The sequence below is a fragment of the Stenella coeruleoalba genome (assembly GCF_951394435.1).
Source record: "Stenella coeruleoalba genome assembly, chromosome: 2".
Lineage (NCBI taxonomy): Eukaryota > Metazoa > Chordata > Mammalia > Artiodactyla > Delphinidae > Stenella > Stenella coeruleoalba.
In genome coordinates, this window is record NC_137147.1 from 73,124,946 (window position 1) to 73,152,279 (window position 27,334).

Here is a 27,334-nt window from a genome sequence, read left to right on the forward strand (position 1 = left end):
GGGAGAGGCTGGGGCAGGGAAGGTCCTTCTAGGAGCCCAGCTCTTCTTCCCTCACTCTGGATATCCCTCAGATCCTCACCTGCTCTCTACAGCTGTGATCCAGACACACTACTGCTCTTGCCTGCCTTCCTTAACTGGCTGAGGCTCTGCACGGCACACATATGGGCAGAGACGCCCATCCATACGCACCTCCACCCGTACACACAACTGGGCCATGTTTACACACACTTGGGTCACAAGCTGAGGGTCACACGGATTCACCTCAAACAGAAGTTGCACACTCATGATTAAATGTGGATCCTTTAGTCAGATGGGCCTGGACTCAGGTTCCAGGCTTACCAGTTCTTCTTTGACCATATGGGTGAGCTTCAATCGAGCTTCATTTGCTTTGTCAGGAAAATGGGGAAAATAATGGTAACTACCTAGTGAGAGTGAACGCATTTAAAACACACTAAGTACAAAGCTTCACACATGCTAAATGGCAATGTTTGCTATTGTTGTCAATGTTATTAAGAGTACACAGGGAGTTCCCTGGCGGTCCAGTGGTTAGGACTCAGAGATTTCACTGCGGGGGCCCGGGTTCAGCCCCTGGTCAGGGAACTAAGATTCCACAAGCGTAAGGTGCGGCCAAAAAAAAAACAACAACAACTGTACACAGCTGGACTTCTGAACCACTAAAGGCCACACTCTGGAGAGTCAGGGATATGCAAAGCATGAACACACACACACACACACACACACACACACACACACACACACACATACACACACACACACACACACACATTCACACACCAGGAAAACCAGGCTGCAAAGACCTTAGGTACCCCCTCTGTATTCATAATTCGCTAGCAGACCTGCTGCCCTCCTTCAGTCCTGCACCCCATCCCTCCCGCCCCTTCTCAGGCTGCCTCACAGCTGTGTGAGGGCTGGAGTTCAGCCCCTGGGGGGCTCAGCTGGGCTTCTCTGAAGACAGCTTAAGAGGGCATCAACTTGCCCCCTTGACAGCCCCTTATTACCCCTCTATCTCTGGTAATTAACCCCCAGGGGGCCTGGGCCCCCCTGGGGTTGGGAGGTGACGGTAGGGACTCCTCAGACCTCACTGGCACATAGTTGGGGTGAAACTGCAGAGCCACCAGGCTGTCTGGGGAGCTCTGGCTCAGAATTCAAAACGTGCTGGTCCTCATTTCTTAATGGTGTATGCAGGGTGCTATGGACTGCCCAACGGGCATCTGAGGCATGATGGGTAGAGGCTGAGGTGCTAGGAGTGGTTCCCTTTATTAACGGCCAGAAAGTCAGGATCACTGAAGAAAGTCACTGAGGGGCCACAAGGCTGAGGGGTATGGGGCCTGGAGAGATGGCGCAGGGCTCACCACTCACTTCCAGGACCCAGGGGACACAGCTGGTCCAAGAGGGAGAGGCACCGGTCACTTGAGTCACAAGGGTCAGGACAGGCACCTGGGGGAGAATGGGATAGTCATAAGCACCCTCGTCTGCACCACACCCAGCCGAGATGGACTCCACCAAGATCCACCCCGCTAGCGTCCCAGGACTCACTGAGAGACTGAGGGAGTGTCGGTCCGGTTGTCGGCTGTCACAGGCTAGGGCTGGGCGTCGTGGCTGGCGTGCAGGACCTGGGAGGCCCGGGGCTGATGCCCTGGCTGGCGTAGTACTCCACCACCTGCCGGGGCACCTCGGCCAGGACGCACTTAGCTAGCGCAGAGGGTGCGGCCTGGGATGGGGACGGGGGTGTGGTTAGGGGCGGGAGAGTGGGGGAAGGAGGGGCTCAGGTAAGAGGCGGGGCTTCGGGTGGCCGGCTGAGCTCCAGCGTCCTTCGCAGGACATCAATCAAGTGAGAGAGACTGGTCAGATTTGGGCGGCAGGAGGAGCTGAGGAGTCCTTCAGCAGGGAGGGGCCTCCGGGCACTCACGTCCTTGAAGTCCCGGAAGGGCACGAACTGGACGATGTCGCGAGCTGCGGGCACCCCTCGGGGGCAGCGCAAGGGACCGTCATCGCCGTCCAGCAGCCGCATGTCGGAGAAATCGGCGTTGCCCACGCCCACGATGATGATGGACATGGGCAGGCGGGAGGCGCGCACGATGGCGGCGCGGGTCTCAGCCATGTCGCTCACCACACCGTCCGTGAGCACGAGCAGCACCGAGTACTTCTGAGGGCAGGCAGAGGGGGAGGAAGGGTCAGCTCTGCGGCCTTGGCACCGGCCCCAAGCCCGGGCCTCACCCGAGGACACCAGGTTGCCCGCTTCAGCTGGGGCTCCTCACCGTGGCTTGGCCAGTGCTCTGCTCCCGCTGGGCTGGCGCCGCCACGCGGTTAATGATGGGGGCCACGTTGGTGGGGCCATAGAGCTGGATCTGGGGCAGGCAACGGCGATAGGAGGTGATGACCCCCGAGATCTCTGTGGGCAAAGAGGTGAGGAGGGCAGAGATTAGCGGGAGCCCTTCCTGAACCCGCTTAAAGCAAGGAGGTGCTTCTCTGTCTGAGGACTGCCCTGCCACCAAGTTCTTCACTAAGCAGGAGAGTTGGACGGTCCAGGTGCTGGCAGAGTTGGGTGGGCAGATACTGGGCCAGGGGCTGGAAGTCTTACCAAATGAAGGCGGGTGTTGGATGGGTGAAGGGGCTGGGAGCAGGGCCCAGGGGAATGGAGTCTGTGCTCCTGCATGGGGTGTACAGGAGTAGGCAAGCTGCATGCAGGGAGGCGGGGCTGGTGGGAATCTCCTCTCTTACCTTCACACTCAGGATTTTCCGGGTCAAAGTTGATAGCAAAGTCATGGGACACCTGTGAGGGTAGGGTGAGGCCAGCCAGGGCATGTTTTTCCTTCTCGTCTGACCCTCCCAACATCTGCTCCCTTCCCCTCGCACCCAGCCTACCTCAAAGTTGGGGGGGATTCGAGCCCCAAAGCCAAACGCTGGGAACCGTTTGTCACTGGGGAGAAGAAAAGTCTGTGGGGGCCCATTGGGCAAGGCGTCCCTGCCTGTCCAACACCCTGACCTCCTGCTACCTGTCGTAGTCCTGGCAGATGCCTCCCACTGCACGCAGGGCCTGCAGGTAGTGGTTGGGCTGGCGGGGGCTCAGGCAGTGCAGGGACTGGCTGCTCCTCGGGTCCCCGTTGGAGGCGGTGAAGTCAATGGCCACCTGGTGGAGATGGGGAAATTGTTATGGTGCATCCGTGAGCGCCAACAGAGAGGCTGGGCCAGAGCTAGGGCCTGTAGGGAGGCCTAAGGTGAATCTAAACAAGCCCACCGGTAGTCTCATCATAGAGTCGGGTGAGGGGAACAAGCTGACCACGCTAAGGCTCATGAGAGGTCCAAGGAGGGGCAGTGGGGATTCTGAGCTCTTTCTGTTCACTGTGGGCCTAGCCCCTCCCTCTTGGCCATGTCCCCGTCCCCTGGGCCTTTACCGTGAAGTTGATCTGGCAGCCGCCCATGATGTAATCCAGGAAGGTGTGCACCTTCTCCACCTGGTGGGAAGGGGGGAGTAAGGTGGAGGGATGGTCCCTTGAGGAGGAAGCTGGGTGGGGCTTCTGCAGCAGAAAGGGAGGGGCCAGAGTTTTTGAGGTTGAAGTTGGTGGTGGATAGGGCAAGGGTTCTCAGTTCCCAGGAGCAGAGAAATGATCTTTGAAATGAGGGCAGGGTTGAATCTGAGGTTGCCTCGGGGGTCGGGGTGGGGCAGGGCTTGAGGCGGACACTGGAATTTACCGTGCATTGGGCCAGCACTACGGTCCCTGAGCTCTTGTAATTCTTCTTCTTGTCCCGGTACTTGGGGTTGATACAGTCCCACTGCATCTAGACCCCACATACCCCACAAGCCCAGGGTCACATCACGTGACCCTTCCTCCCCCTTCCAGTGGAGCCTCCCAGAGTGAGACCGCCATGGCTCAGTCCTCAGGCTGAGCCCAGGGCTTTCCACCCTCTCCACCTCCTATCACGTGAGGGGGGGCTCTTCAGCATCACCCTCGGGATTCTCCCAGGGATCTTGGTGGGGTTCTGGCTGAGGGTCTTTGTGGCACCTCCTGCCCAGGGTTTGCTGTTCCTTCCTGCATCTCCTGGAAGGTGCTGGTGAACTCGCCGATGAAGTCATGCTTCCCACTGGAGTCATAGTCATACACCAGGAACTGAGAAGGCAAGGGGGGTGGGGCGGTCAGGGTCGGGGAGGCTTTGCAGAGGTTCCTGGGGGCAGGAGAGGGACTCAGGGTGGTAGGGGCCCAACAGTCACTAGGCCCAAACAGATGTCCTCAACCTGCCTAGAGAAGCCACTTGCTGAACTTCATCCTTTGTCTCAGTCCGGCAGGGACTTTGGCCTCTGCTAGAAGGCACACACATAGGAACATTGAGCTGTGACTGGTTCTTTACCCGCAGCGGGAAGGGGTATCACATGGGGGAGAGGGAGGGGCTTGCACACTCGGGGGTGGGGGTGAGGGTGGGGGAACGGTCTCCGGCAGAGGCCGGATGCTCCAACGGGCCACCCTTGTTTGCAGGGGCCTCACCTTGAGAGGCCGGTGGACATCGCAGCTGCACAGCGAGTGCAGGGACAGACGGAACGGCTCCCAGCTGGGGTTCAGATTGTTCTTCACCACCTTGAAGAGGCACAGAGAGCTGGTCACCCCTGATCTAGTTTCCCCTGCTCTGCCCTTCCTCCTTCCTTCCTCCCAGCCCCAGGCACCAACCTCTGTCCTCCAGACCAGCTGGTCGCTCTGGTCCCCATTGGTCTTATAGATCTCCATGAAAGGGTCAGACTTGCTGAACAGATCCTGGGGACACGGGGGAAAGCGTCCATGAGCCTGGTGAGGTCTGAGGGGGAGGTGGCTAACACCAAGAAGGGAGCAGAGCTGGGACCTGGGATTTGTCCTGAGCAGGGGGGCTAGGCTCCCTAACAGTAGAGATGGGGACCTGGACTCTGGGTTTCCAACCTTGTTGTCCAGCTTGTGGGCTCTGAAGGTGAGCTGCACATAGTCATTGGTGCCAGATACCTCTTCGGCCACGATCTGCAAGGCGGACACAAATGATGGGATTCCCCCAACCCACTCCCACAAGGCCCTTTCCCTTAGGTGGGAGCTAGCCATGATGTCACCATGGATGTCCATGCAGGGGCATTGAATGCCCTGCCCGAGGGTGAGTACAGGTGACTTTGCCTACCGTGATGGTGGACTTGCCCGCGTTCTTCCCATTCTTCAGGAGCAGCGGCTTAGTGACCTTGGTCTGTGACACAACCTAGGGATGGAGGTGGAGGGGGGCCCAGCTGTGACACCCCCACCTGCTTTGGCCAGGGTACAAGGGACAGGGTAATAAGGGCCCTTTGAGCTCTCACAGGGGCTGCGCTTGGGCTAGGATTGGACTTAATTTCCACAGCAACCTTAACGGGTAGGCACTGTGACCCGCATTGTTTAGATGAGGAAACTAAGACTCAGAGAGGTTAAATATCTAGCCCAAGGCTGCACAGCTGGTGAATGGTGGAGACGGGGTCCAAGCCCCGACTGAACTAGCTCCAGAGCTTATCCTCTGTCTGTTGGCTTCCAGAGGCAGAGCGATGGGGGTGGGGGTGGGGGTGGGGTGGGAATGCAGACCTGGCCCAAGGTGCACTCGGTAGAGCCGAGGAAGGTGTCATTGCGGGGGCTGGTGGCTCCGTCCTCGGCATCAAACACGTGGAACTGCAGGGGCTGCTTCTCCTCAAAGAAGTACTCGAGGGCCAGCACCCGGGAGAAGACAGGGCTGGAGCAGGAGCGCAGCACCTCTGTGCGCTCCACCTGCGGCAGAGGGGAGCGTGTCCTCTGGGAACCTGGGCTGCTTTGCCTTGCCCTGGACCGCCCCGGGCTTGCCTGCCTTCCTCAGGCTTCCGCACCCCAGCGACTAGCTCTTCTCTCCCTGGGCTGAACCCCAAGCTCAGGGTGTTGCCAGCCCCCAGGACCATCAGCCCGCTGGGGCTGTCATATTTGGGAGCGGTGCCACTGACTTCGGGGGCGATCTCAGGACCCAGTGGGACTCTGTGGGCTTTGGAATCTGTAAAACGGTCTGTGTGCGTAACGATGGCATCCCCATCCGCGGGGTTACCCACACAGCCTGGAAGAGGCCCCTGGGAGTCCTGACAGTCCCCCACGAGGCTGTCACTGCCCCCACCAGCCTCCTCCCTCTCAGTCCCGGAGGTGAGTGAAGGAGATCCCAGCCGCTCTCACCTCCACCCACTGCTCATCGGAGTGGAGCTTGAGCAGCACGCAGGGGTGGGGCTTGGTGAGCGTGTCTCGGTCTAGGAGGCCGTGGCAGGACACCCGCAACTCCACTCTCGAGGCCCCCAGCGTCATGGCTGGGGGCTCAGGCACCCATGCCATCTCCGGGTTGGACATGTCACTGTGGGGACAGAGCAGATGGCCTGGACACTGGAAGGGGAACCCCTGCCAGGGGCGGGGTCTGTCTCTGGGAGCCACGGCCCCACCCCTTTGCCCTTCTCCCTGAGGCCCTGGCATCTCATGGACCTGCTTCCCAGTGACCTCGCTCAGCTTCCCCTGAGCACTGAGCTGGCGAGGGTGGAGGACCCGAGCCCTCCACTCCTGCACAGTCCAGTGCTCCTGTCACCCCTGCTGGCCTCATATGCGTGGATGGGGCTGGAGAGGGCTAGAGGGCTGGGGGGGGGTTCCTGGCAGCCTTGCTCCGCGGCCATCAATTGATCTACACTTTCTGCTACCTCAGCACCTTCTGCTATTTCCTGACTGATGTCTGAGTCAGCGCTGCACTCAGTCTTGGCTCAAAGGAGCTAAACTGGGGCAAGGGGTCCCTGGCAGTCTGAAGAGGATGGTCAGGAATGGAGGCTGCAATGGGCAGGAGGAGGCAGATTGGAAGGTACCCTCCGGGGCTGTCCCCATCCACCTCCCCCGACTCACCTTCTGGTTGGCTGACGGAAAGGGAGGGATGGTGGGCTTGCAGAGTGAGAAGCAGAGCCCAGTCCCTGCTGAAATCTCCTCCAGGTTCCTGGCAGTGGCTCCCACTATGACAACGCTGGCTTTCCTCCCCACCTCCCCTGTTCTCACACTTCTTGGCAGCACTGGCACTGTCTCTTAGCGACAGGATTTTTGGGGAGCCTCGGCCCCCTCCATGCTGCCCGTGGGATGCACGCACGCCACCCTCCCCCAGCAGAGGCACTAAGCTTCGGGCAGCAGCAGGCAGGGGTCCGCTGGCCTGAGTTCATGGCGGGGCCATCCATCTATCTTTGTCTGTCCACATCTCAGGGTGAGGCTGTCTGATCCCATGTCGTGCTTCCCCAGCGAGTGTCCGTTGGTGTGTCTGAATGCCCCCACCCCGTGTCTGTCCCCTAGTCGGGTGTCGGTCTTCAGGAGGGTGTGACAGTTCCCCTACCTCCCTCAGAACTGGGACCCTTCCCTGGCTGGGTCCCCCCCTCCCCACAGCGTGTGCCTTTCTGGAGACGTGAGGGAGGGTCTGAGTTGAAGGGGTCCTCTGCATTCCAGCCACAAGTCTCCCAGCTCTCACAGGTCCCCTGAGTTGGGCAGGGGCATGTGATGGTGAGGGTATTGGGCAGGACTAGAGACCTCTCTGGAGGCTGGGGGCGATGTTGTTATGGAGACTGGGCCAGGCTGGACCGGGCTGGGGCTGGGCTAGGGAGGAAGGGTGGGCTCACCTGGGCTCTAGGCGGGGGCTCCTCTCTCCAGCTCTCTGGCCCTGGCCCTGACTCCTTTGGTGTTCCAGCCGCTGGCGCAGGCTCCGGCTCCGGCTCTGCAGCTATTTATGGGGCCTGGATGGGGAGGGGTGGGGGGGGCCGCAGCACCAGCTCCCCCCGCACAGACCGGTTGGGAGGGAGAAGAGGGGAGGGGCAGGGCCACTGCCTAGGAGGAGCCACAGAGCCGGAGGAGGAGGAGGGCGGGCTGGGGGTGGCTCAGACGCAGGACCCCTGCAGACAGTGACACACATCCTCCCCTTCATGCCACACCCACACCCCGCATCACAGAGATGCACACGTTGCGGTGGTGCGTGCACGCACACACATTCACACCGGGAAATGATGGAGACATATGCACACACGACTCACAGGCTCACACGTATCTTGACACAAACAGGTGCCAGCACATAAACTCACTGTGACACCATGACAGTTACAGCCCTACGCATACACATAGGGAAACACACCCGGTCTCACAACACTCTCTGTATCACATTTGCTAAGGACATTCACAGTCATATAGAAAAGAACACTGGGCTATACTTGTCACACACAACATACTCTCATTCACGCCAACCAACCCGAATACGACAGAATGGAGATCTTCACGTGCTTCTTAAAAACCATCATGTACCATGCTAAGGCTCATAACTTTGAGAATACAAAGTTCCCTAGCCACCTTTTAACAGGGAGACGAGGAAATGGACACAATCGCTTAAGGGAACACAGTGTCACATCCTGGTCGCGAAGCCCCCTGAAGATAGGGGGAGATGTGCTGGACTGATTCCTGAGGCATCTTCCTGGTACCCACAACTCCCCCCTCCACCCCGAGATTCAACTCATGTGGCCACATCCTTGTAGGACGGGCCGTGCCACACACAGATCTCGAGGAAACAAGACAATCATTCTCTAGTGAGGCCAGGGGAAGTGAGCAATTGCCCGGGAAGCTGCATGCCACGAGTGAAGACATTTGGGTACATGGTGATCTGGGATGAGTATGACAGAGGGGTCACCAAGACGTCTTCACCCGCCATCCCCGAAACTGCTTGTGTATTAAGGTAGCAGCCATTTATTGAGCATCTCCTGGGTGCCAGGCACTGTGCCAGAGGTTGGGGCTACACAGGTAAATAAGACCCAGCTCCTGCCCCTGGGGGAGGTGCGTGTGTATGGAACAAAAATCACACAGAGATGATCAGCCAATGCACAAATGCAATGAGGTATGACAGGTGCAAAGTACGGACCTATTCAGGATGCAGCGGGCCACAAAGAGGGAGGGCTCAATTTGGATGAGTCAGGGGAAGGCATCAGGAAGGGCTTCACAGAGGAAGAGGCTATTGAGCCCAGTCTTTTTTTTTAATATAAATTTATTCATTTATTTATTTTTGGCTGCGTTGGGTCTTCACTGCTGCACGCGGGCTTTCTCTAGTTGCGGCGAGCGGGGGCTACTCTTCGTTGCGGTGCGCGGGCTTCTCATTGCGGTGGCTTCTCTTGCTGTGGAGCACGGGCTTGGGCTTCAATAGTTGTGGCATGCGGGCTCAGTAGTTGTGGTGCACGGGCTTAGTTGCTCCGCGGCATGTGGGATCTTCCCGGACCAGGGCTCGAACCCGTGTCCCCTGCATTGGCAGGCGGATTCTTAACCACTGCGCCACCAGGGAAGTCCTTGAGCCCAGTCTTGAATGCCAAGCTGGTATTTGTTAGTACACTGATGAGAAACGATTAATTTTAATTATCGATCTTCTCCTGCTCTAGGCACTTCCGCTCACCTGCAGGCCACTCTACTGTTGAGATTTCTGACTACTGATGGTGCCCCCAGGATGACACAGTACCATTTAATTCCACCATTAGTGAGCCTGCCTGTGCATAAACATATACACACACACACACACACAGAGCACACTGCTCCCCAGTCTCTTCCTGGGACACTGGGATCTCCCCAATCCCACTGCACCTCCCCAAAGCCCAACACACACTGGTGTTGGTGCCCCCGCTTCTCCAGCCAGCCCAGCCAAGACCCTGCACATAACAGCCACCCTTCTTGGGGACTTCTGAGTCCCCTCCCATCCAGCAGCTCTCCAGTCTTTCCTACCTCTCCCCTTAGAGCTCTAGCCCCATCTCTGGGGGGGATGTTCCCCACTTTTCCCCACTGTGGGGCTTGAGGGAAGGGGAGCAGCTGGTGGGAAATGGAAGCAGAGAATGGGGAAAACAGCAGAGACTCGGGCAGGTGGTGATTTTGGTTTTTTTATTCTATACAAGTGGAGAGAGAGCCCCTGGGGACAGAGGGAGAGATCTGCCCTCCCAGGTGAGGAGACACCCCCCACGCCCCAGGTCTGCAGAGCAAGCAGAACCTCTCTCTCCAGGCTGCTCCCTCCCTTCCTGACCCCCAGGCCTCATCCTGCTGTACTGCGTCCGTGGGACAGGGGCTGGCAGAAGGGCCTGGAGGTGCGGGGATGGGTGGGGGTCTGAGTCCTTGTGAGGCACATGTCGAGAGGAGGGCTGGGGGGGTGCTGCAGCGGCTGTCACCCTGTTCCTGGCTCGCTGGCTCCTGCTGGGGGAAATCCAGGGAGTCCTGTTTCCCAGGCAGGGAGAGCCAGCCACGCCGTGTGGGCGGCCTCGTCACATGGATGGGTGGGAAGGGGGACCACCCTCTAGCCCCCCCCTCTGGCACCTGTGGGGTCAGGGGGCTGTCTTCTATCAGGCTCCAGCTTGTCACAGGACTGTGCCCGCCGTGTCCTCTTGGGCTTCAGGGGGGCAGTCCGGCGGCCCGGATCTGGGGGCCCTGAAATGACAGTCAAGGCAGGCCTGGCCCATGAGTGGGGCTCACAGGCTGGGCACTCATCCAGGCTATGACTTCTGGCTGTCTGTCACTCATCCTGTGCCCAGGAAGGGACCCGATGTGGGCAGCAAGGCCCCAGAGGTGCCCCACACCCCCTTTAGCCAGGTGGCAGACCTTGGACCTCAGGCTCCTCTTGGTCCTGCTGGGAGCCCAGCCTCAGCCGGGGTTTGTTCATTCCTGGGGCCGCATCCCCAGTCTCAGCCTCCTCCGTGCCCCCTGGCTCCTGGGGGAGCCGGCGGCCCCTGTGCACAGCCACCGGCTTGGGGGGCCGCAGAGCTAAAGGAGGGTCCTGCAGCCGGCACAGAAGGAAGATGCTCAGTCAGTCAGTTTGTCCTTCTGCCTCCTCAAAGTGCCCTCCCCGCCGCCTTGCTGGCTCTCACCTTGGCGTTCCTGGCGGGAACCGTCCTCTCTGGGAACAGGGCCCCCTCCTTCTCCTCCTCCCCATCTTGGGATGCTGGGCTGGGGCTCTGGCAGCTGTGGTTGGGGGCGCTCTCCTCAGCTGGGGGATGGGAAGAGAGAAGAAACTGCAGGAAAAGACATTCTTGCACAGCCCTCCCTGTCCCTTGTTCCTGTGAAGCCCTGGAGGCCAGGACCTTCCCCTCCAAGCCCACTTGCTCCCATGTCTCTGCCTCGGATGTCCCCTTCTGCTCTCATGGTCCCCAGGATCCTCCTGAGCCTGTCACCTCTGCAGGGGGCTCTGGCTGACCCTCTTGAAGAGCAGGGACAGAGCCAGGGCCCGCGGCCTGCCGGTTCCGCAGGCATGGCTGCCCATCCAGGGCTGCAGTGCCCCGGCGCCCTGCCAAGGCTGCAACCTGGCGCTCCTAGAACTCTCCGCCAGTCTGATTTAGATGGTGAGTCTGGAGGAGAGGTGCCTGGCACCCTCACCATTCCCCCTACCCTGCCTCCGTGGCTTTAGGCACCCTGGACCCCAGGATGTGCCACGTGTTTGGGGTTGTCCGTGTGTGTATCTGTGAGGTGCGCGTGAGGAAGCCCAGGAAGGTGCCGGCGGTTAGGGTGTGTGCAGGGAGCACCCGACAATCACCGTCTCCTAAATGAAGGATGGAGCCCCTCTTCCGGTGTCTTAGCTAGTCTGTGTGGGAGATGGGATCATCAGCGAAGAGGACCCCGGCGCTGGGTAGGCCTTGGAGGATGGGGCAGGAGCTCAGGCACTGCCAAGCCTCGGGCCAGCCTGGCTCCGCACCGCGCCCTTATGCCCTAGCCCTGGGGTGGGAGTGGAGGACGGAAGGGAGTGTCAACCTCTCCAGGGAGATTTGTCCCTGTCACTGTTGTTGGAGGGTCACCTTCCAGACCTGGGGGAACTGAGGCTGATGCCAAGCTGACTGGCTTTCCTTTAGCTGCTCCCTAAGTGAAAGGTGCTCTGAACCCAGCAGAAGGGAGGTGTCATACTATGATTCCCCCGCCCTTTATTCTGGAAGGTGAATAACCTGTCAACACTGTGGGTGGTGACTGAGCCGGCACTTAACACCCAGGGTGTCTGACCTCCGAGGCAGGGGGCTCTTGCCCCTGCTCTGGGGTACCTTTCTGCGTGAGCGGAGGATGGCCTGGTGAACTATTTTGGGGGGAGACTGGAGTGTTGGAGGTGGGCCTGGTATGGCTGGTACTGCCCACCCTTTCCCCAGCTGGGGTGCAGAGAGAGAGTCCTTCTTTACAGAGGGTGCCGTTCTGCTGATGGCCCCCGCTCTAGAGAATTCCCCGAACCGCCCACGAAGTGTTGTTCCTTGTAGGCTAAGCCTGGCAAAGCCACTTCTGTTCTGTGGGACCTTTCTTTGGATTGGGTTGTTTCTTTTGGATGTAGTTTTGTAGCTATACTGAAGCATTTGCACAGTGTTGACATTTTACTGCTCCCCCTTAGTTGGCTTCTGTCTCTTTGGACATAACCCGGGCCTTCAGAGCTGCTGCCAGAGAAGAGGCTTTCCATACCTATGTGCCACGTGGCCTCTGCTCGGCGCATGGCACTGAAGCTCGGCTTGGTGCTTTGGGGTGGTGGTGGGGGCTTCCAGGCTCCAGGCCCTGGAGTGGAGGGAGGGGATGGGAAAGGGGAAAGGGGAAAAGGCATGTTAGCAGGGGCCCTGAGAGACGGGGCAAAGGAAGGACGTGAGGGCGATCATTCTCACCTGCATCGTCCGAGGAGCGCCGTTTCTGCCAAGGCTGGACGCTGCCCTCCAGGTCTGGGCCTGGGCCCTGAAAGGACAGCTGAGTCAGGTCATTAAAAAAGTCCCTTCTGCGTGGGGACTGCAGTTAGCAAGGGGCTTCTGCTCTAGCATCTCATTAGTCCCTAGACATTCGGACTGTTTTCCCCAAAGAGTGGCACTCATACCACCCCTAGGGGCATAAGAAATGGTTTACACGAATGAACATACGGTTATTTTAATATGTGTTTATTTTATGTGTAGTAGAAAAAAACATGACTAGTACAACAAGCCTGTGATTCTAAAGATGAGAATGCTTAGGTCCAGACTGAGTTTAAAAAGGTGAGTTGAGGGATTTCCTGCCGGCTCAGTGGTTAAGAATCCCCCTGCCAATGCAGGGGACACAGGTTTGAGTTCTGGTCCGGGAAGATCCCACATGCCGCAGAGCAACTAAACCCGTGCGCCACAACTACTAAGCCTGCGCTCTAGAGCCCACGAGCCACAACTACTGAAGCCCATGCGCCTAGGACCCGTGCTCCGCGAAAAGAGAAGCCACCGCAATGAGAAGCCCGCACACCGCAACGAAGAGTAGCCCCCGCTCGCCGCAGCTAGAGAAAGCCCGCGCGCAGCAATGAAGACCCAACGCAGCTATAAATAAGTAAGTAAATAAATAAATAAATTTATCTTCAAAAAAAGGTGAGTTGATTTAAATAAAAATATTATGTAAATAATGCCGTGGTATGTGGAGAAGGTGAAAAGCAGTCATAAAAGTGGTAATCAAATCAAAATTTGGGAAACAGCTCTAGAGGTAAGTATTTTTAGGGCCACACAATTTATAAGGAAGCAGAGGCTCCAGAGTGAGTTGTCCAGGGTTGTGCGGCAAGTGTAGGGGCAGAACTGCAGCTGACACTTTCTACTCCAGAGTGTCGCTCTCTCCACTGACCTACCAACTGCAGGGCCGTGGGGAGGGGAGGGTGGTATGCAGGGACCCACGGGACCCTCAGTTCGCCTCCCCAGGTTCCGCTCACCTCTCGTTTCCCATCGAAGCTCCAACCCTTGGCTCTTCCCAACCCAGGAAGGGCGACACTGTGGACCCTTGGCTGCTGTGCTGTCCCAGGGGCCCGGCCCCCCTCCCCAGGCTCTGCCCCGTCGGTGCCCTGAAACAAGGTTTCGGGTTTAGAATCAGTTCCCGATGGAGAAGGGGCTCCACAGGCAGCAAGGGAGCAGGGGAGGCCCCCAACCCCTCAGAGCCCTCTGCCTGGGGAAGCCCTATCCAGACCCTCTGAGTCTTTCCACTGCCCTTATTTGCATGGTGGACTCCCAGCATGCGCTGCGTCACCAGGCTTAGCCCAAGGAGCCCAGGAGCGAGGAACTGGAATGACCAAGTTCCCGAGTGCTAACAATCTCCCGTTAATTGCCTAGCGTGGGGTGCGTGGATGGGCTATGTGTGGGGCAGCAAACCAGGACTCAGCACCCCTGCCTCACTTACCATCTTCTCGCGGAAGGAAGGCCCCCGGCCCCCGCCAAATGCAGGGAGGAGCCTGCTCTCCTCTTCTGGGCTCCAGCAGGGGGAGGAATTATTGCCGAGGCTGGGGGGATCTGGGCTGGGGGGGCTCTCCTGAGTCGGGGGCGGGGGCGGGGGTGGAGGGAGGAGGAGCCCGATGGTGGGGGACCCTGGCCCCCTGTCCCCCTTGAAGCTCCGGGGCCGGCGAAAGTGAAACAAGCCTCGGCGCCTCTTCTTCTGGAGAGGAGGGAGTGGCGGCTCCGAGGGGCCTGGCCGCAGGGTCCTCAGAGTCCGGGGGTAGCTGGGCAGGGTCGGGGTGGGTTAGTGACAAAGTCGTGGGGAGATACCTCGGTCAGATGCCGAGGTCGTTCAGGGCCCAGGGTGGTGCTGGCGTTAGGCCAGTCCTGGCTCTCCGGAACCTCCAGCTATCCTGTCTCATCTAGTCTTTCCTGCCGTTCCATAACCCTTTCCACCTATTCTCAGGGGATGGTGTCCTCACCTTCCCTGTCACAACCCTCCAGCAGCCTCTTCCCTCCCAGGCACCCCTCCCCCCATCTCCTCTCAGCCTCTCCAAGTGACCCAGTTCCTTCTGGCGAGATGCCGGGGAGTGTGTGCAGGACAGTGACAGAACACACCCTCCAGGCCTGGTACCACTAACCGTCACCCCATTCCAGGGCCTGCTATCCCCCCAACCCCAACCCCGCTGTGGTGGTTCACTCTGGTCCCATTCTTTTCTGCTGTCATGAGGGGATTCAGAGAACATTCAGAGAACATGGGCTAAGGGCTCGGTGTGGAGGAAAGAGAACGTGGGGGAATCTCCCAGAGAGACTGGATTTGGAGCACTGCCATTGGAGAGGGCTCTCTGGGAGATGGGTGGACACGGGAGCCCTCCAGGGCCTCGGGGCCTGCTGAAATTGGGGGTGTGCCTGGGCACCACACCTGGAGCTTTCATCCATAACCCTTCGGCTGAAGAAGTCCTCCAGCCCCTCATCCAGGCGGGTGGCCGTCCCGTTCTCCTGACGGGTCCCAGGTACTGGCGCCTGCTGGGAGGAAAGTCCTGTAGGATATCCCATCTGGGTGAGGAAGCCCTCCTCCCATCCACTCAAGGCCTTCCCCTTTGGACTTGGACTTGCCTCTCCTTGGCCCCATGGAAACTTAGACCTCAGGATACCTGGGCATTTCTTAAACTTGGTGACTCTTGACTCTCTCTCACCAAAAGGAGAACTGCCACTGTCTAGCAGACAGAGATTTCCTATCTGTGACAAGGTCTAGCTCCATCCAATCCGGATAACTCCTCTTCTTCGGTTCCACGGCCTGCCTGGGCCCCTGCCGAATCCCCCAAGGCTAGTACCTCTGGCACTGGTGTCCTAGAGCTAGAATCTCTGGCTCTGGCACTGCTAAGTGGAGTTGGTCCTCCTGTGGGGCTTTAGGGACTCACGCTGGGCCGACCAGGTCCTGGAGGGGTGGTCCTGGGGGGCCGGGGCCTCCCTTGTGTTTGATGCCTTAGTTTGTAGCCATGAGTGGGCAGCTCAGATAGACCTTCCCAAGAGCCACTAGCTGTGGGCTGGCTGCTCCCGAGTCCTGAGAACCAGCCAGGGGGGATCCCCAGGCTCCCCAGCTGGCTTTCCACGTCCTGAGGGCTCCCACCTGTGGGGAGAGCAGCGTTAGAGGGACAGGGAGAAAGCAGGCTGGAGAGGCAGAGATAAAAGAAAGGGAATCAGGGCCATCAGTGCGGAGGCTGGAAGACTCACTGATGAAGGCAGACACTGGCCGGATCTTGCGGCAGCGTTTCTGCTTTTTGATGGCCATGGTGTCCTGCAGAGACGGAGGCATACGGTGGGGCCAGGTGGCAAACGCCAGGAGCCTCGCCTGGAGCCTCCCATTCCTCATAAAGCCTTCTCTTTAGAGTCCATCCCGCTTCCCTGTCCTTAGGCGGCTGAGGCAATGGGACAAGGGAAGAGGCTGGGCGGGACCGGGGCAAGGGGATGAGACCGGCGAGGGGCAGAGAGTGGAGTCCAGGGAAGTAGAAGGGGACAGTGTTTTGCAGGGGCAGGGGCAGGACCAAGGTTAAGGAGGGGAGTGGGGGTGCTCACGATGTTGGTCCCAAGTTCATCATCTGTGGTCTCGTCACGGTCATGGTTCCGGCCTCGGCCCCGGGAGGACAGATCCTGTCCTTGGCACGGCCCCCCTGGCGGATCTGACAGTGTCTTTAGCTGGGCCAGGTGTCGGGCCTAGGGAAGGACAGGTGTGAACAGGATCCCAAGGAGGCCGCCCACCGCCCAGGACCTTGACAGGGAGGGCCGGTGGGGGAAGGTGCGGGCGATGCGGGGTGGAGGACATGTCTGGGCCTGGCTGAGGCCCAGAAGTCTTACCAGGCTCTTGTGGGAGTGGTACAGCTCCTGCAGGATCTCGTCTACTATGGAGTTGGTCAAGTAGGTGACAACTGAGAGCTTCACTTCACTGTGGGCACAGGGGCGTGGCTCAGCTCCTCCTTCCCTGCCCCTGAGCCTCTGCCCCAGCCTTCCCCAGACGCCTGAGGGGGCGGGCCAGCCGCCCCGGCTGCCCACGGAGAACACAGCTGCTGTATGAGGCACCTGGGATCCACCACCCAGCTCCACCCACAGCCCTTCCAGCCTAGGCGTGTGTGGAGGCGGAGGGTGGACGAAGACGAACTGAGGGCAAGGAGGGGCAGAGGGGCTCTGGGTCCGGCCCCTGGAGCTCCAGTGGGACAGAGCAAGGTAAACTGAGGTGTTGAGTGAATTCTGCCCGTCTCTGCTGTAAGAGCAGGAACCAGCACTTCTTGAGCTTGGCCATTTCACGGGTTTGTGTAATAATTTTCCTTCATTTTAGTGAGAGGTGGCACCCAGACTGGAATGAGAGAGAGCTCTAGGGGCCGTGAAAACTTGGGGGGATGGGCAGCGCAGTCCACGCACCCCAATTCTTTGTCCACACCTCCGAGGAGGCTGTGCTCTGTTTCTAGAGGTCAGTTCCTGGGGGTATGTGCGCGGCTGTGTGTACGTGTACACATGTGTGCACTGTTCGGACTCCTAAACCCCAGCTCAGCATTTAGACTGCTAGGGCAGAGATGAGTCAGACCCTGAATAGCAAGGTTGCAGTTGGTTAAAGATTCATCCCTCGTAATGTAGATTGTGTCATTCATTATTCATTGCTGATGGCTGGGCCCCCCCAAGTCCCTAAGTGCTCCAGGCCTAGTCCAGCCCCCCCCTCCAGTCCCACCCCCGCCTCTCACTCCAGCTTGTTCTGAATGTCCTGCCCCGCCTGCTCCAGCAGCGCCCCTCGGATGAAGTTCCGGGGCACAGTGACGCGCTCAGCCACATTGCTCAGCATCTTGTTGTGCCCTTCAGCCACCCGCATGGCCACGGGGCATAACTCTTGCGTTAGGCTGACCATGGACTCCAGGATCACCTAGTACGTGGGGAAAGGAGGCCAGAGCCCCAAGGAGGGCGGGGTCAGGGCTGGCCCCACAGTGGAAGAGACTCCAGCCTGTCTATTCCAGCCCCCCGTGGGGAGACTGAGGGGCCGGCCAAGGTCACAGGGCTGGTTAGCAGCAGAGCCTTGGACACTCAGGCTTCCCCACATCCTGGTCAGTGTCCTTTGCATCCTACTACATGGACACATGGACAGGGGAGAGTCAGTCCAAGGATCAGAGTCCAGAGGGAGAGCTCAGGGTTCAGGGGCTAAGGTTGAAACGAGCAGCAAATATCTGAGGCCGGGTCTCTAGCAATGCCTTGGCACAGTGGGAGTGTAGGTGCTCTCAGCTCTGCAACTCCTTCTTGCCCACGGTAATCCTCCCGTGCTGGCCTCGGCCCGTGCTTAGGGCCTTGGTCAGCACCGGGCTCCCTCCCCAGGACTTGCCTGCAGCTCCTTGTCCACAGCCTTGGACACCTCGCTGGCTACTGACTCCAGCCTCTGCCTCACGGGTCCGTCGTTGGCCAGCATGTGGCCCAGCTCATAGAGGCTGGGAAACAGCTGGGGAAGAAAGGGGCTCTGATCAGTAGGTCACAGTCTGGCCTCGCTGGGTCCCCGGCCTAGGAGGCCATGAAAACTTGGGGGGACAGGCAGTGCTGTCCATGGGCGCTCCTGGGCCTGGACACTCCTGGGCTGGCCTTCTTGGGCTCTCTAGACCGTCAGGGGAGGGCGGGGCTGCGGAGGGCTCACCGCCCGGGAGTTCTTGGCATCCTTGATGAGGTCCCGAGCATAGAGCAGCTCATCCTGCACGGGCTCCAGGGGGCACAGCCTCAGCGCCCGAACCTCCTCTTGCACCCGTCCGCACAGCCGCTGCAGCATCTGCATCACAGGCGGCAGGAGTGTCAGGGGGACTCCTGCATCTCCACCTTCCCAGGCGGGCCCCCAGGCGCCCCATTTCTGGGCCCCCTTGGGCAGTGCTACTGGTGCTGGCACCGACAGGGGTAAGGGTGATGTCTCCCGATGGCCTGTTCCCTCTTCTTCTTGGGATGCCCTCTTGAACACTCAGTGGAGCTCCCACAGTCCTGGGACCCCTTGTCTGGGACCCCCGCTGTTTGCACACATGTTCTCTCATGTTTGGGGCCCACGTTCTGCACGTCTTGTCTTTTTGCTCTCCCACATGCTCAATCCACTTATGGGCACCACACGATGCCTCTCTCATGACCCCTCCCGCCCCGACCTGCGCTCCATCACATCAGCCCTGTGCCCTGCATGCCCCACGTGTGCCCCCTGTGTCTCGGAGGGAAACGTTTACTTGCTCGGCGCTGCTGGTCACCAGGCCCTGCTGCAGCCTGAAAGCCTGTTCCTGCGGGCACGTCTGAGAATGGTTGTTCCTCACCAAGTACCACTGGATCTGGAGGTGATGATGGGTGGGTGGGGTGAGGGCCAGGGGATGTGGGCGGGCCCCTGCCCCTCAGGTTCCACCCTGCTCAGGCCGCCACCTTCTGCCAGACGTCCTCGGTACGCTCAGGGGCGCTGCGGTAGGCTTGAGAGATGTCGCTCACGGGGAAGGACATGAAGCGCAGCGTACGGTTGCTGTGGGACAGAGTGGCTCAGCTGGGTGGGATAGAACCTCCTGCTCCCCAGACCCCACCTCTTGCTGACCATTTCCCTCTTCTGTGGTCCTTCCTAACACTTCTATGCAAGTAGGTCAGGTGGACTGGGGTGGGGCTGGTATAGTTCAGGCCTGGTCCAGGTACAGGGAAGCTGGGGGCTAGCATCAGGGCAGGGCCCTGGTCTACTCACCTCTCCAGGGCCCTTGCAATGTCCAGAAAGCCTAGGGCAGACGTATTGTTCCGATCCCATAGGATAGTTCTGGGGAAAGGGTGAGCATTAGCGTATTACCCCTCCCTCGGGGTCTCTCTTAGGGGGAGGGGACACATCCCCCTCGGGAGCCTTCCCTCTTTTCCTGGGTAATGAGGCTGACTCAGAGATGGTCCTGGGACTAAGGGTCTCCTGGAAGCTGGGGTACAGAGCAGCGAGGCAGCAGGGAGGGCATGTATGTGCGTGGGGGAGGGCTAGGGCTCCAGGTGAGAGGGTCCAGGTGTGGGCCCCACCTGAGGGAGGAGTTTATCTGCAGGGCCTTAGACAGCATCTTGGCCCCGATGTCCTCCATGCCATTGCCGCTCAGATCCACCTTCGCCAGGCAGGTGTTGCTGCCCAGGGCGTTGATGAGGATGCTGGTGCGAAGCTTCAGCCGGGAGTCTGCCACTGACAGTGACTGCAAGGACTGTGTGGGCAAGTCGGGGGTTTGGCCCAGTCCCTGCAGCCCCTGTCACTGCAGGTCCCCTCCCAGGCCCAGGCACTCACACAGTCCTCTTCCTGGATTAGCTGCACCAGCTTGTGGAGGATCTCCTCCAGGGTCCTGCGGGGAGTCGGGGCTCAGAGTAGGAGGGGAGGGTGCTGGGGTCATGTTAGTGGAGCAGTGGAGGGGCGGTCAAGGGGAACACAGTGAGCCACAAGGATAGGTGATGATGGAGTGAGGGTCTGTGGGTATAGGCAGGGGCCCTCACTTGGCCTTGACGTTGAAGTTCTTGCCCAGGAACAGGTGCTTGAGGGACTTGTTCTTGCCGAGTGCGGGCACCAGTGTCAGGAGGTCCGAGTCGAACCCTGGCCAGTAGATGGGAGAGGCCTGGCCTTGAGGCCCGAAACTCACTGGAGTCTCCTTAGGGCTTCTCCCCCGTGCTCTAGGCCCCTGTCCGCACCTGGCCCCCAGGAAGGGAAGCGCCCCCACTCACCATTGTCTGACAGGTCCAGGCTGCCCACACAGGTGACAGCCCACAGCTGCTCCTGCAAAGCCTGGGCTCCAGCTGAGCGGAGCTGCAGGGACAGGGTGTGGGTGGAAGACAGGGCACCTTTAATGCTTAGAGATAAGAGGCGTCATGCCAGGATTCAAGGTCAGACCAGGTCTTCTCGGGTGTGAAATCTGGAGGCCCCTGCTCTATACCAGATCCTTCCCTAGGGCTCTCTCCCCTCCCTTCAGCCAGAAAAATGTCCAGGCTGCTGCTCTGGAGACAGCTCGCTCCTGCCATCTGGTGGGAAAGCCTGGTATCTCCCACCCCAAAGCGGTCAGCGAGGAGATCTGGAGACTGAAAATGACCTCTAGAAAGAGGGCCGCAGACCACAGACGGAGAGGGGAAAGTGGGGGTGAGGTCAGGGCGGGGGCGGGTCGCTGAGGGGTAGCGCGGAGGCAGGACGGAGCCAGAGCTTGACTTAGGGAAATGAACGGTGGGGTGATGGGTGGGGGACTGAGGGCTCACCTCACAGCTGCTGAGGTCCAGGTGCAGATCACTGAGGTGACTGTTGAGGGAGAGGCCCTGGAGCAGCGCCCTGTGGGAGGAAGGTCAGCAGGCCCGCCTTTACCCCTCACCCCCTTCTCCCAGGGTTCCCCCTCGGACGCCCCCCAACCCTGCACCCACCCGACCTGAGGGCCTCCAGGGGCAGCCTCGTGGCCGACAGGTTGATGTGGCTCAGGGTGTAGGTGCTGCTGAAGAACTGCTTGAAGGCAGGCGGGGCCTCCCGACCCTTCCTGCGGAGATGCCTGGGGTCAGCAAGGGAGGGGGTGCCCACGACTTGCCCCGCCCCTCCCTGCACCCCTGTGCTCCCACCTGTGGGAGCAGCTGTTGCGCGCCAGGTTGAGGTAGGTGAGGTGGGAGCAGCAGCCGTGGAGCAGGGCGCCCAGAAGCTGTGGGGTGGAGACAGGGTGCGTCTCACCGGGCTGGGAGGGCTTCTGGGAGGGGTGACGAGGACTCCCTCCTCCCCCCCAACCAAGGTCCTGGCGCTTCGTCCTCTGCGGTCAGTCTGTGAGGGCCCCGCTGCGCCTGCCTACTTAGACTCTTCAAGCCTCAGTTTCCCCTCTGTGGAAAGTGGGTCAACTCCCACCTGCCTGGCCCCCAGGGGGTGAGAGGCTCATAGGCAGTGGATGTGTAAAGCCAGGGTGCCCACAAGCTCATAAGGTGCCTGGTTCAAGTTAGGGAAGGAGTCCTTTCCTCCGGTGGACTCAGCGCTACGCTGGGGCTCACGGCTGAGGAACAGATCCGGGCTGGCTTTCAGGCACAGCCAGCACAGCCTTGGCGGCGCACGGATAAAATGCTGCACAGGTGTGAGCTTTGGCGTTGATTTGTAATTCAGCTGAACCTGAAGCCATCCTGCCAGCTCTGCCCACCTCTGTACTCAAGGAGGGGGTGACCCACCCCAGCCTCCCCGGATCACCACAGGCTGGCTGCCCCGTCACCAGCCCCTCACCAAGTCGATGGCGCAGTCAGTCCCCGCCAGGTCCAGGTGCACCAGGGCATTGGGCTGGGCCAGGAAACTGTAGAGGGCCTGGGAAGGAAGGACAGAGGGGTTGCAAGTGAAGGGGTGACAGAACCCCTCCCCTCCCCAGGACCTCAGGCCCTGAAACCCGAGTGGGCCTCTGCAGGGGCTTGAGGCTATATTCGTGGACTCACGTTGGCCTCATCTGTGGCGAGCAGCCCAGGGTTCTTGCTCAGGTCCAGGTATTGAAGGGAGCTGGCAAAGGCCGGGTTGGCCCCGAAGGTCTGGCCCAGCGCCTGGAGCCCTGAGCACAGCGGGCACTGGGCTGGGTTGGCCACCCCCATGAACTCTTCCCCTTGCATACAACTCTTCCCCACTCTCCAAATGTGGCTCCTTTCCCTTCTTTGATCCCTGGGATGCCGTGTGAGTGTATGGGTACACCTCTGGGACTCGACACCCAGGCAGTGCTGGGGGAGGGTCAGAGTCAGAGGTCGGGGTCCCGGGGCAGGTACCTCGAGGGGAAATGGCAGTCTTGGCCAGGCACAGTTTGGTGAGGCCAGTGGGGAAGCAGAGGAGCTGCTGGCTCAGGCTGAGGAAACCTGGGGAGTGGAGAGAGAAAGGGGCCCACTGAGAGATGGGCAGTGGGGGCAGGTGGTGCAGAGCCAGACTGGGCGCTTGAGTGGGGTATGGGCCTGGGGTCAAGGATGGCATATTGGGGCAGGGGCTGGCATCAGGTCGGAGAGCCCCTGTTCAGACCGGGTTGGGCTCTGGGCTGGGATGGGGTCTGCGTTGTGATGGGGGGTAGGATTCAGGGCTGGGGCTCACCCTTGTCCTCGATGGGGTTGTGGGACAGAGTGAGGGCATGCAGCACACAGCTCCCGTTCTCCCCAAATACCCCGGCCAGCTTCTGGACAAAGTCCCTTCAGGGAAGGGGAGGAAGGATGTGTTTGTCCCAGGCCCTGGGCTTCCCCTCCTCCTCCACCTGCCTGCCTGGCTGGGGCTGCAACGTTTGGAGGCCCCCGCAGGTGGGGAGCAGCTCGGGGCCTGCCAGGGAGCTTGCCGTCACTCCGGAATACCTGGGAAGTTGTGCTGAGACAAAGCCCAGCTTTGGGGCCTCGAGACTGGAGCAGCGCACTCTGCTCGGTGGCTGACGGCAGAAGGGGACGGGGCATGGCGGTACGGGGGAAGGCTGTGGAGCTGGGGGTCGGGAGGCTTAGGCTGGCTTGCTCTGTGCCCTCTTGGGGCCTCTTCTGTACGGTGAGGAGCTGGATGAGATGGTGCAGAGGCCCGTATCATGCTCTGAGGTTCTGGGGCCCTAAGACTACATCAAGGGGGTACCACTGCCCAAGGAGGAGGCTGGCCTCACGTCTTAAGCCCGGCGTTGTCCAGCACCAGCTCTTCGAGGCTCCCCGACTTGCTCAGGGTGTGTAGCACCTGTTCTAGCACTTCAGAGCCCTGAGGACAGAGGGGGTCATGTGACCAGGAGCCAGAGAGGGCAGTACTCTCCCCTCCCCACGGCCCCTCCTAGACCCTACCAGCCGCAGGTCCTTGCAGTAGAGTTTGGTAAACCATTGGTTGTAGGCCAGGGCTGCCACCATTAGGGCCAAGTCTCTGTGGGGAGATTGAGGGCGGCAGAAAGGTGGTGAGCAGGTGGCTAGGGCCGGGAGGAAGAGACTAGGGCTGGGGTGGTTGGGCTGGGGAAAGCCTAGATGGGTGGAAGGCAGGGGGGGTGGGGGCTGGGAGACACAGCCTGGGCTGTGGGTAGGACCAGAAGGGAGAGCCTAGAAGGGCCAGGGCTGGGCTGGGGCTGGAATGGGGGCTTGAGTCTCTACCCCATCTGCTTACCGGCTCTCCAAGTGGCTGAAATCCAAAAGATTGAACTCCCGGTTATCCTCGGCATGATAGATGGTGTCCACATCCTTGGAGAGGTGGAACTGACTCACACCTGCTTCCCTCCTCCTCCTCCTCTGCCCCCTCCCTCTGGGTCCCACCTGCCCGCCTGCCGGTCCTGGCCCAACGCACCCATTGCACCTCCTCACGGCAGTGCAGCCCATTGTAGTCGCACAGGGCGGCGTAGGTCTCGGAGAAGCCACCTGTGGGGCAGGAGATGGGCTGGCTCCTTGAGCGGTAAGGGGGTGGGGAACAGGCTTGGAGTTCAAGGAAAGGTCAAGGTCACTTTATGCACCAGTGTCCTGGGTTCATGAACCTCTGAGGTCTGGGAGCCGTGGAGTCTCAGGGCAGGCAAAGGCCCGTACACAGAGGACTCTGAGCAAGGGGCAGGGTGGTGTAGGCCCCACTTTCCTCAAGTCTGCCCCTGCTCACCGCAGACGCTGTGAGTGGTGGACGTGGAAGTCTCAGAGTTGGGGGACGTGTCTCGGGGCCCTTCTGGGGTATCTGCATTTCCACGCCGGATTAGACTCCTGGAAAATGAACAAATCCATCCCAAGATGGGTGGAAAGAGGCTCTCAATTCTTACCCTGTTATAGCTTCTGGATCCCCAGGAAAAGCAGGAATAGGGACACAAGAGCTCTTCGCCTTGATGTCTCGGGGGCCCAGGGGAAGGAGAGAGGGAGGAAGGAGGTCTCCTTGTCTGACCCCTGAGAGACTCCTCCTCTGCCACTCACCCAGGGCCAGGGCAGACCTTGGAGAGGGCAGAGCTCACATGTCGCGTCACCTGGTCCACACTCTCGGCCGATGGCAGCCGCATGCTCACCATGCCACGCTCTGTCTCCACTAGGATCTGGGGGAGAGGAAGCAGCAGGGCCTCAGGTGCGGGCTCCCTCCTCCCGCTGGCCCAGGAGTGGGGCCCGAGCCCTGGTGCTCACCTGGTTCTGACTGAGCGTGTTGAAGGCGCGGATCTCCAGGACATTGAAGGAGCTCTCCACCTGGGGGGAGGGGACACGGGGATGCCCAGCTCATGGTCAGGGCCTGGCTGCCGGGCTCAGAGGGGAGCACGCCAGGTGCTCTCCGGCTCATCGGCCCAACTCACCTTGGCTGGGACTTTAAGGGGGAAAATGTGGAGGCGCCAGGAGGTCAGGGCCTTCAGAGAGGGGAAAAGAACGTCAGCAGCAAACGGCAGCTTCCTAGGCCCTAGTCACCCTGCCCTCTGTTAGCCCCCTCAGCCTGTGTGCACCCCCTGCCAGCTGACCCTCTGCTCTGGAAGTCCCCCCTCTCTCACATGCCCCACCCTAGGCTCCTAGACATCCACCCCGTCCAGGCTCCCCCTGCCCCCAGGCTATGTCTTCTCAGCTCTCCCTCCACCTCTGTCTCCCCTGTCCCCCCAGGCTCCTTGCCCTCACCAGCCCAGGTGCTCTTGACCCCCCCCCTCCCCCAGCCCAGTGTCCTCACCAGCACTCGGTCCTCGAACTTCTTGGGCTTCGTCTCCAGCTTGACACGATGTTGTTGGAGCACAGCCGCTTGGCTCAGGGACCTCCGGATGCTGTCTGCAGGTGGGTGGTGGGCTGCTCAGAGCTCCCCTGACCCTGGCCGCCCCCGCAAACCCGAGGCTCTCCAGGGGCAGGGGCAGAGGAGAGGAGAGAGAATCAGAGAGAGACCGAGAAGGACAGGGACCGAGACCTTTCCTTCTTGGGTGACTTTTCTCTTTCTATTAGAAAGGCAGTGGGGTGTGGAGAAAACTCTGGCTCCTGACGTTCCTGAGTCGGGGGACAGTAGCTGAGTGACACTGTGGGAGAGTGTGAAGGATTTTTCCAACCCGTGCATTCCAGCAGCTGTCAACACATACAGAGTGAGTCAGTGTGTAGGGGTGTGGAGGGCATCCCTTCGGCTGCATTCTAGGTGGTCTGGGTGTGAGTGTCTACCTTTTACTACGCATGTAAAGAAGATGCCAGGGAGCCCGTGTGTGGCCTTGGTGGGGATGGGTAAGTGTGAATGAGTATGCTGTGTCTGCAGTTGTGAAAGGGGCACGGAGCCAGCCAGCTCTGGTGTGGGTGGGAGCTGCGGGGTAGGAAGGAGTTAGTGTTTAAATGAGTTCCATACCCATCTGCTGGCAGAATCATCCAGATATCCCAGTGTGTGTGCGTGTGCGTGTGCGTGCGTGTGTGTGCGGCTTCTGTAAAGATGTGTGTACACACATCTCATGATTGTGTTTGTGTGCCTGTGGAGCTGTGGGAAATCGCCACGGGGCAGCGTGCCTCTGAGTATCCTTGAGCGTCCTGGTCTCTGCGTGGGCAAGCCTGTGCTCCTGCCTCTGGGGGTCAGGGTTGGCAGTGCTCGGGGGTCGGGCCTTGGTTTGGTCTGAGTCTGAGAACCAGGCAAACAGGAGAGGCCGTGAGGTGTGGGTGTGGGGTAGAGAGAAGGGGGCAGGCTGGGATGCGGGCTGTGGTAGATAAGCTTCAGTAGACCCTGCTCCTGGTTTTAGTTCCAGTCCAGGCCCTTTTCCCTGACTCCCTTCTTTGCCCCACTGGCCGGGGCGCTAGGGGGCCTCTGGAGCCAGTTCCGGGGCCGGGCCCAGAGGAGGGAGGGTGTTGAGGCCAGAGGAGGTCAGGACCTGGGGCAGCTCCCATCACCCGGCAGGGCTGGCCTGGCCCCGCCCGGCGGGGAAACGGGGATTCTCCGGAGGGGACACTGGATGCTTCGCCGAGGGATGGGCCAGAATCGCTGAGAGTCGGCCCCAGGGAGCGTGAAGGGACTGCACCTGTCACTGAAGATCAGGACGGGCGGCTCTGGGACACGTAGGTCCTGACGGGGTGAGGCGAGGGGCAGCGGAGGATGCTCTGGGACAGCGATGCCCCGAGCTGGGATGCAGGGGCAGGGAGCTGCCTTGGAACCGGATGCATGAGGGGCGGAAGGCACCGGGGTGTACCGCGGGGAGGAACGCACTGGGTCTGGGAGGCTCCCGGACGGGGCGTCCCGGAGACCACCGCAGCCTCGTACCTTGCAGCTCGCGGGTGAGCTCCGCGCTGGACTTGGCCATGGCGGCCGTTGCTGCCGCTGTTGCTGCAGAGGAGCCGCCGTCGCCACCGCCGGGGAGACGCGGCACATGCTAGACCCGGCTCCGGCAGGGCCCCGGCGCTGAGCGCTGCAGCAGCCGCTGAGCCCGCTCCTGTGAGGGGCGGCTGCGCGAGCGCTACTCCCCCCGCCTCGGAGCGCTGGGTCTCCCGCCCCGCCCGGAGAGGTGCCAGACTGAGCATGCGCGCCGCGCCTCCGAGCCGCGTGAGACCCTGAGAGCGCTCGCGCCCACCCCTCCCGCCGGCTCTAGCGTGCTACGCCCTGTGCGTGTCGCCTGCAGCCCGGGCCATCTCCCGGAAGGGGGGCAGCGTCCCCAATTTCCGTGTCACTCACTCCTCGGGCACCGTGAGCAGACCCCACTTCTTTTGTTCGTAGGCCTGGGTACCCCTCGCCGGGTCATCTTTGCAAGGCTCCTCCCTTTTCACTGCTTGCTCGGGACCCGTCCAGCGCGTCCTCGCTGA

At 60.4% G+C, this 27,334-nt stretch overlaps 2 protein-coding genes across 2 annotated transcripts; both read right to left on the minus strand.

Annotated features, from left to right (window-relative positions):
• Positions 1–1,579: 1,579 nt before the first annotated feature.
• On the minus strand, positions 1,580–6,368 carry CPNE6 (copine 6). Its single transcript, XM_079913580.1, has 15 exons — positions 6,186–6,368; positions 5,580–5,759; positions 5,152–5,226; positions 4,926–5,000; positions 4,683–4,766; positions 4,503–4,592; positions 4,026–4,130; positions 3,715–3,801; positions 3,417–3,476; positions 3,018–3,151; positions 2,887–2,941; positions 2,743–2,794; positions 2,280–2,413; positions 1,931–2,167; positions 1,580–1,732 (listed from the first exon to the last, which is right to left on the minus strand). Exons 1-15 carry the CDS (start codon positions 6,351–6,353, stop codon positions 1,595–1,597), a joined length of 1,674 nt encoding a protein of 557 aa, XP_079769706.1. The 5' UTR covers positions 6,354–6,368; the 3' UTR covers positions 1,580–1,594.
• Positions 6,369–9,907: 3,539 nt separating this feature from the next.
• On the minus strand, positions 9,908–27,025 carry CARMIL3 (capping protein regulator and myosin 1 linker 3). The gene is made up of 40 exons (XM_079913907.1): positions 26,799–27,025; positions 25,254–25,348; positions 24,895–24,945; positions 24,731–24,790; positions 24,530–24,645; positions 24,228–24,325; positions 23,928–23,998; positions 23,751–23,824; positions 23,441–23,516; positions 23,272–23,360; positions 22,731–22,825; positions 22,418–22,504; positions 22,100–22,209; positions 21,897–21,974; positions 21,260–21,336; positions 21,076–21,180; positions 20,912–20,981; positions 20,390–20,471; positions 20,165–20,261; positions 19,962–20,016; positions 19,709–19,881; positions 19,398–19,466; positions 19,094–19,187; positions 18,907–19,005; positions 18,345–18,473; positions 18,042–18,155; positions 17,416–17,591; positions 16,538–16,625; positions 16,259–16,396; positions 15,917–15,980; positions 15,604–15,812; positions 15,105–15,205; positions 14,151–14,466; positions 13,690–13,818; positions 12,647–12,713; positions 12,453–12,542; positions 10,892–11,010; positions 10,626–10,800; positions 10,344–10,454; positions 9,908–10,220 (listed from the first exon to the last, which is right to left on the minus strand). The coding sequence occupies exons 1-40, from the start codon at positions 26,836–26,838 to the stop codon at positions 10,195–10,197; spliced, it is 4,113 nt and encodes a 1,370-aa protein (XP_079770033.1). The 5' UTR covers positions 26,839–27,025; the 3' UTR covers positions 9,908–10,194.
• Positions 27,026–27,334: the final 309 nt, after the last annotated feature.

Bases quoted from the DNA above. Each gene is read 5' to 3' on its own strand.
- CARMIL3 (XM_079913907.1), bottom strand. From the start codon at position 26,838: ATGGCCAAGTCCAGCGCGGAGCTCACCCGCGAGCTGCAAG. The intron at 24,946-25,253 runs GTGAGGACACTG...CCCTCTCTGAAG, and splicing joins AGTTCGAGGACCGAGTGCTG to GCCCTGACCTCCTGGCGCCT. The intron at 20,472-20,911 runs GTGAGCCCTCAG...CTGTCCCTGCAG, and splicing joins TGGACCTCAGCAGCTGTGAG to CTCCGCTCAGCTGGAGCCCA.
- CPNE6 (XM_079913580.1), bottom strand. From the start codon at position 6,353: ATGTCCAACCCGGAGATGGCATGGGTGCCTGAGCCCCCAGCCATGACG. The intron at 4,767-4,925 runs GTTGGAAACCCA...CCGTGTCCCCAG, and splicing joins CCCACAAGCTGGACAACAAG to GATCTGTTCAGCAAGTCTGA. The intron at 2,414-2,742 runs GTAAGAGAGGAG...CTTTGCCCACAG, and splicing joins GGAAAATCCTGAGTGTGAAG to AGATCTCGGGGGTCATCACC.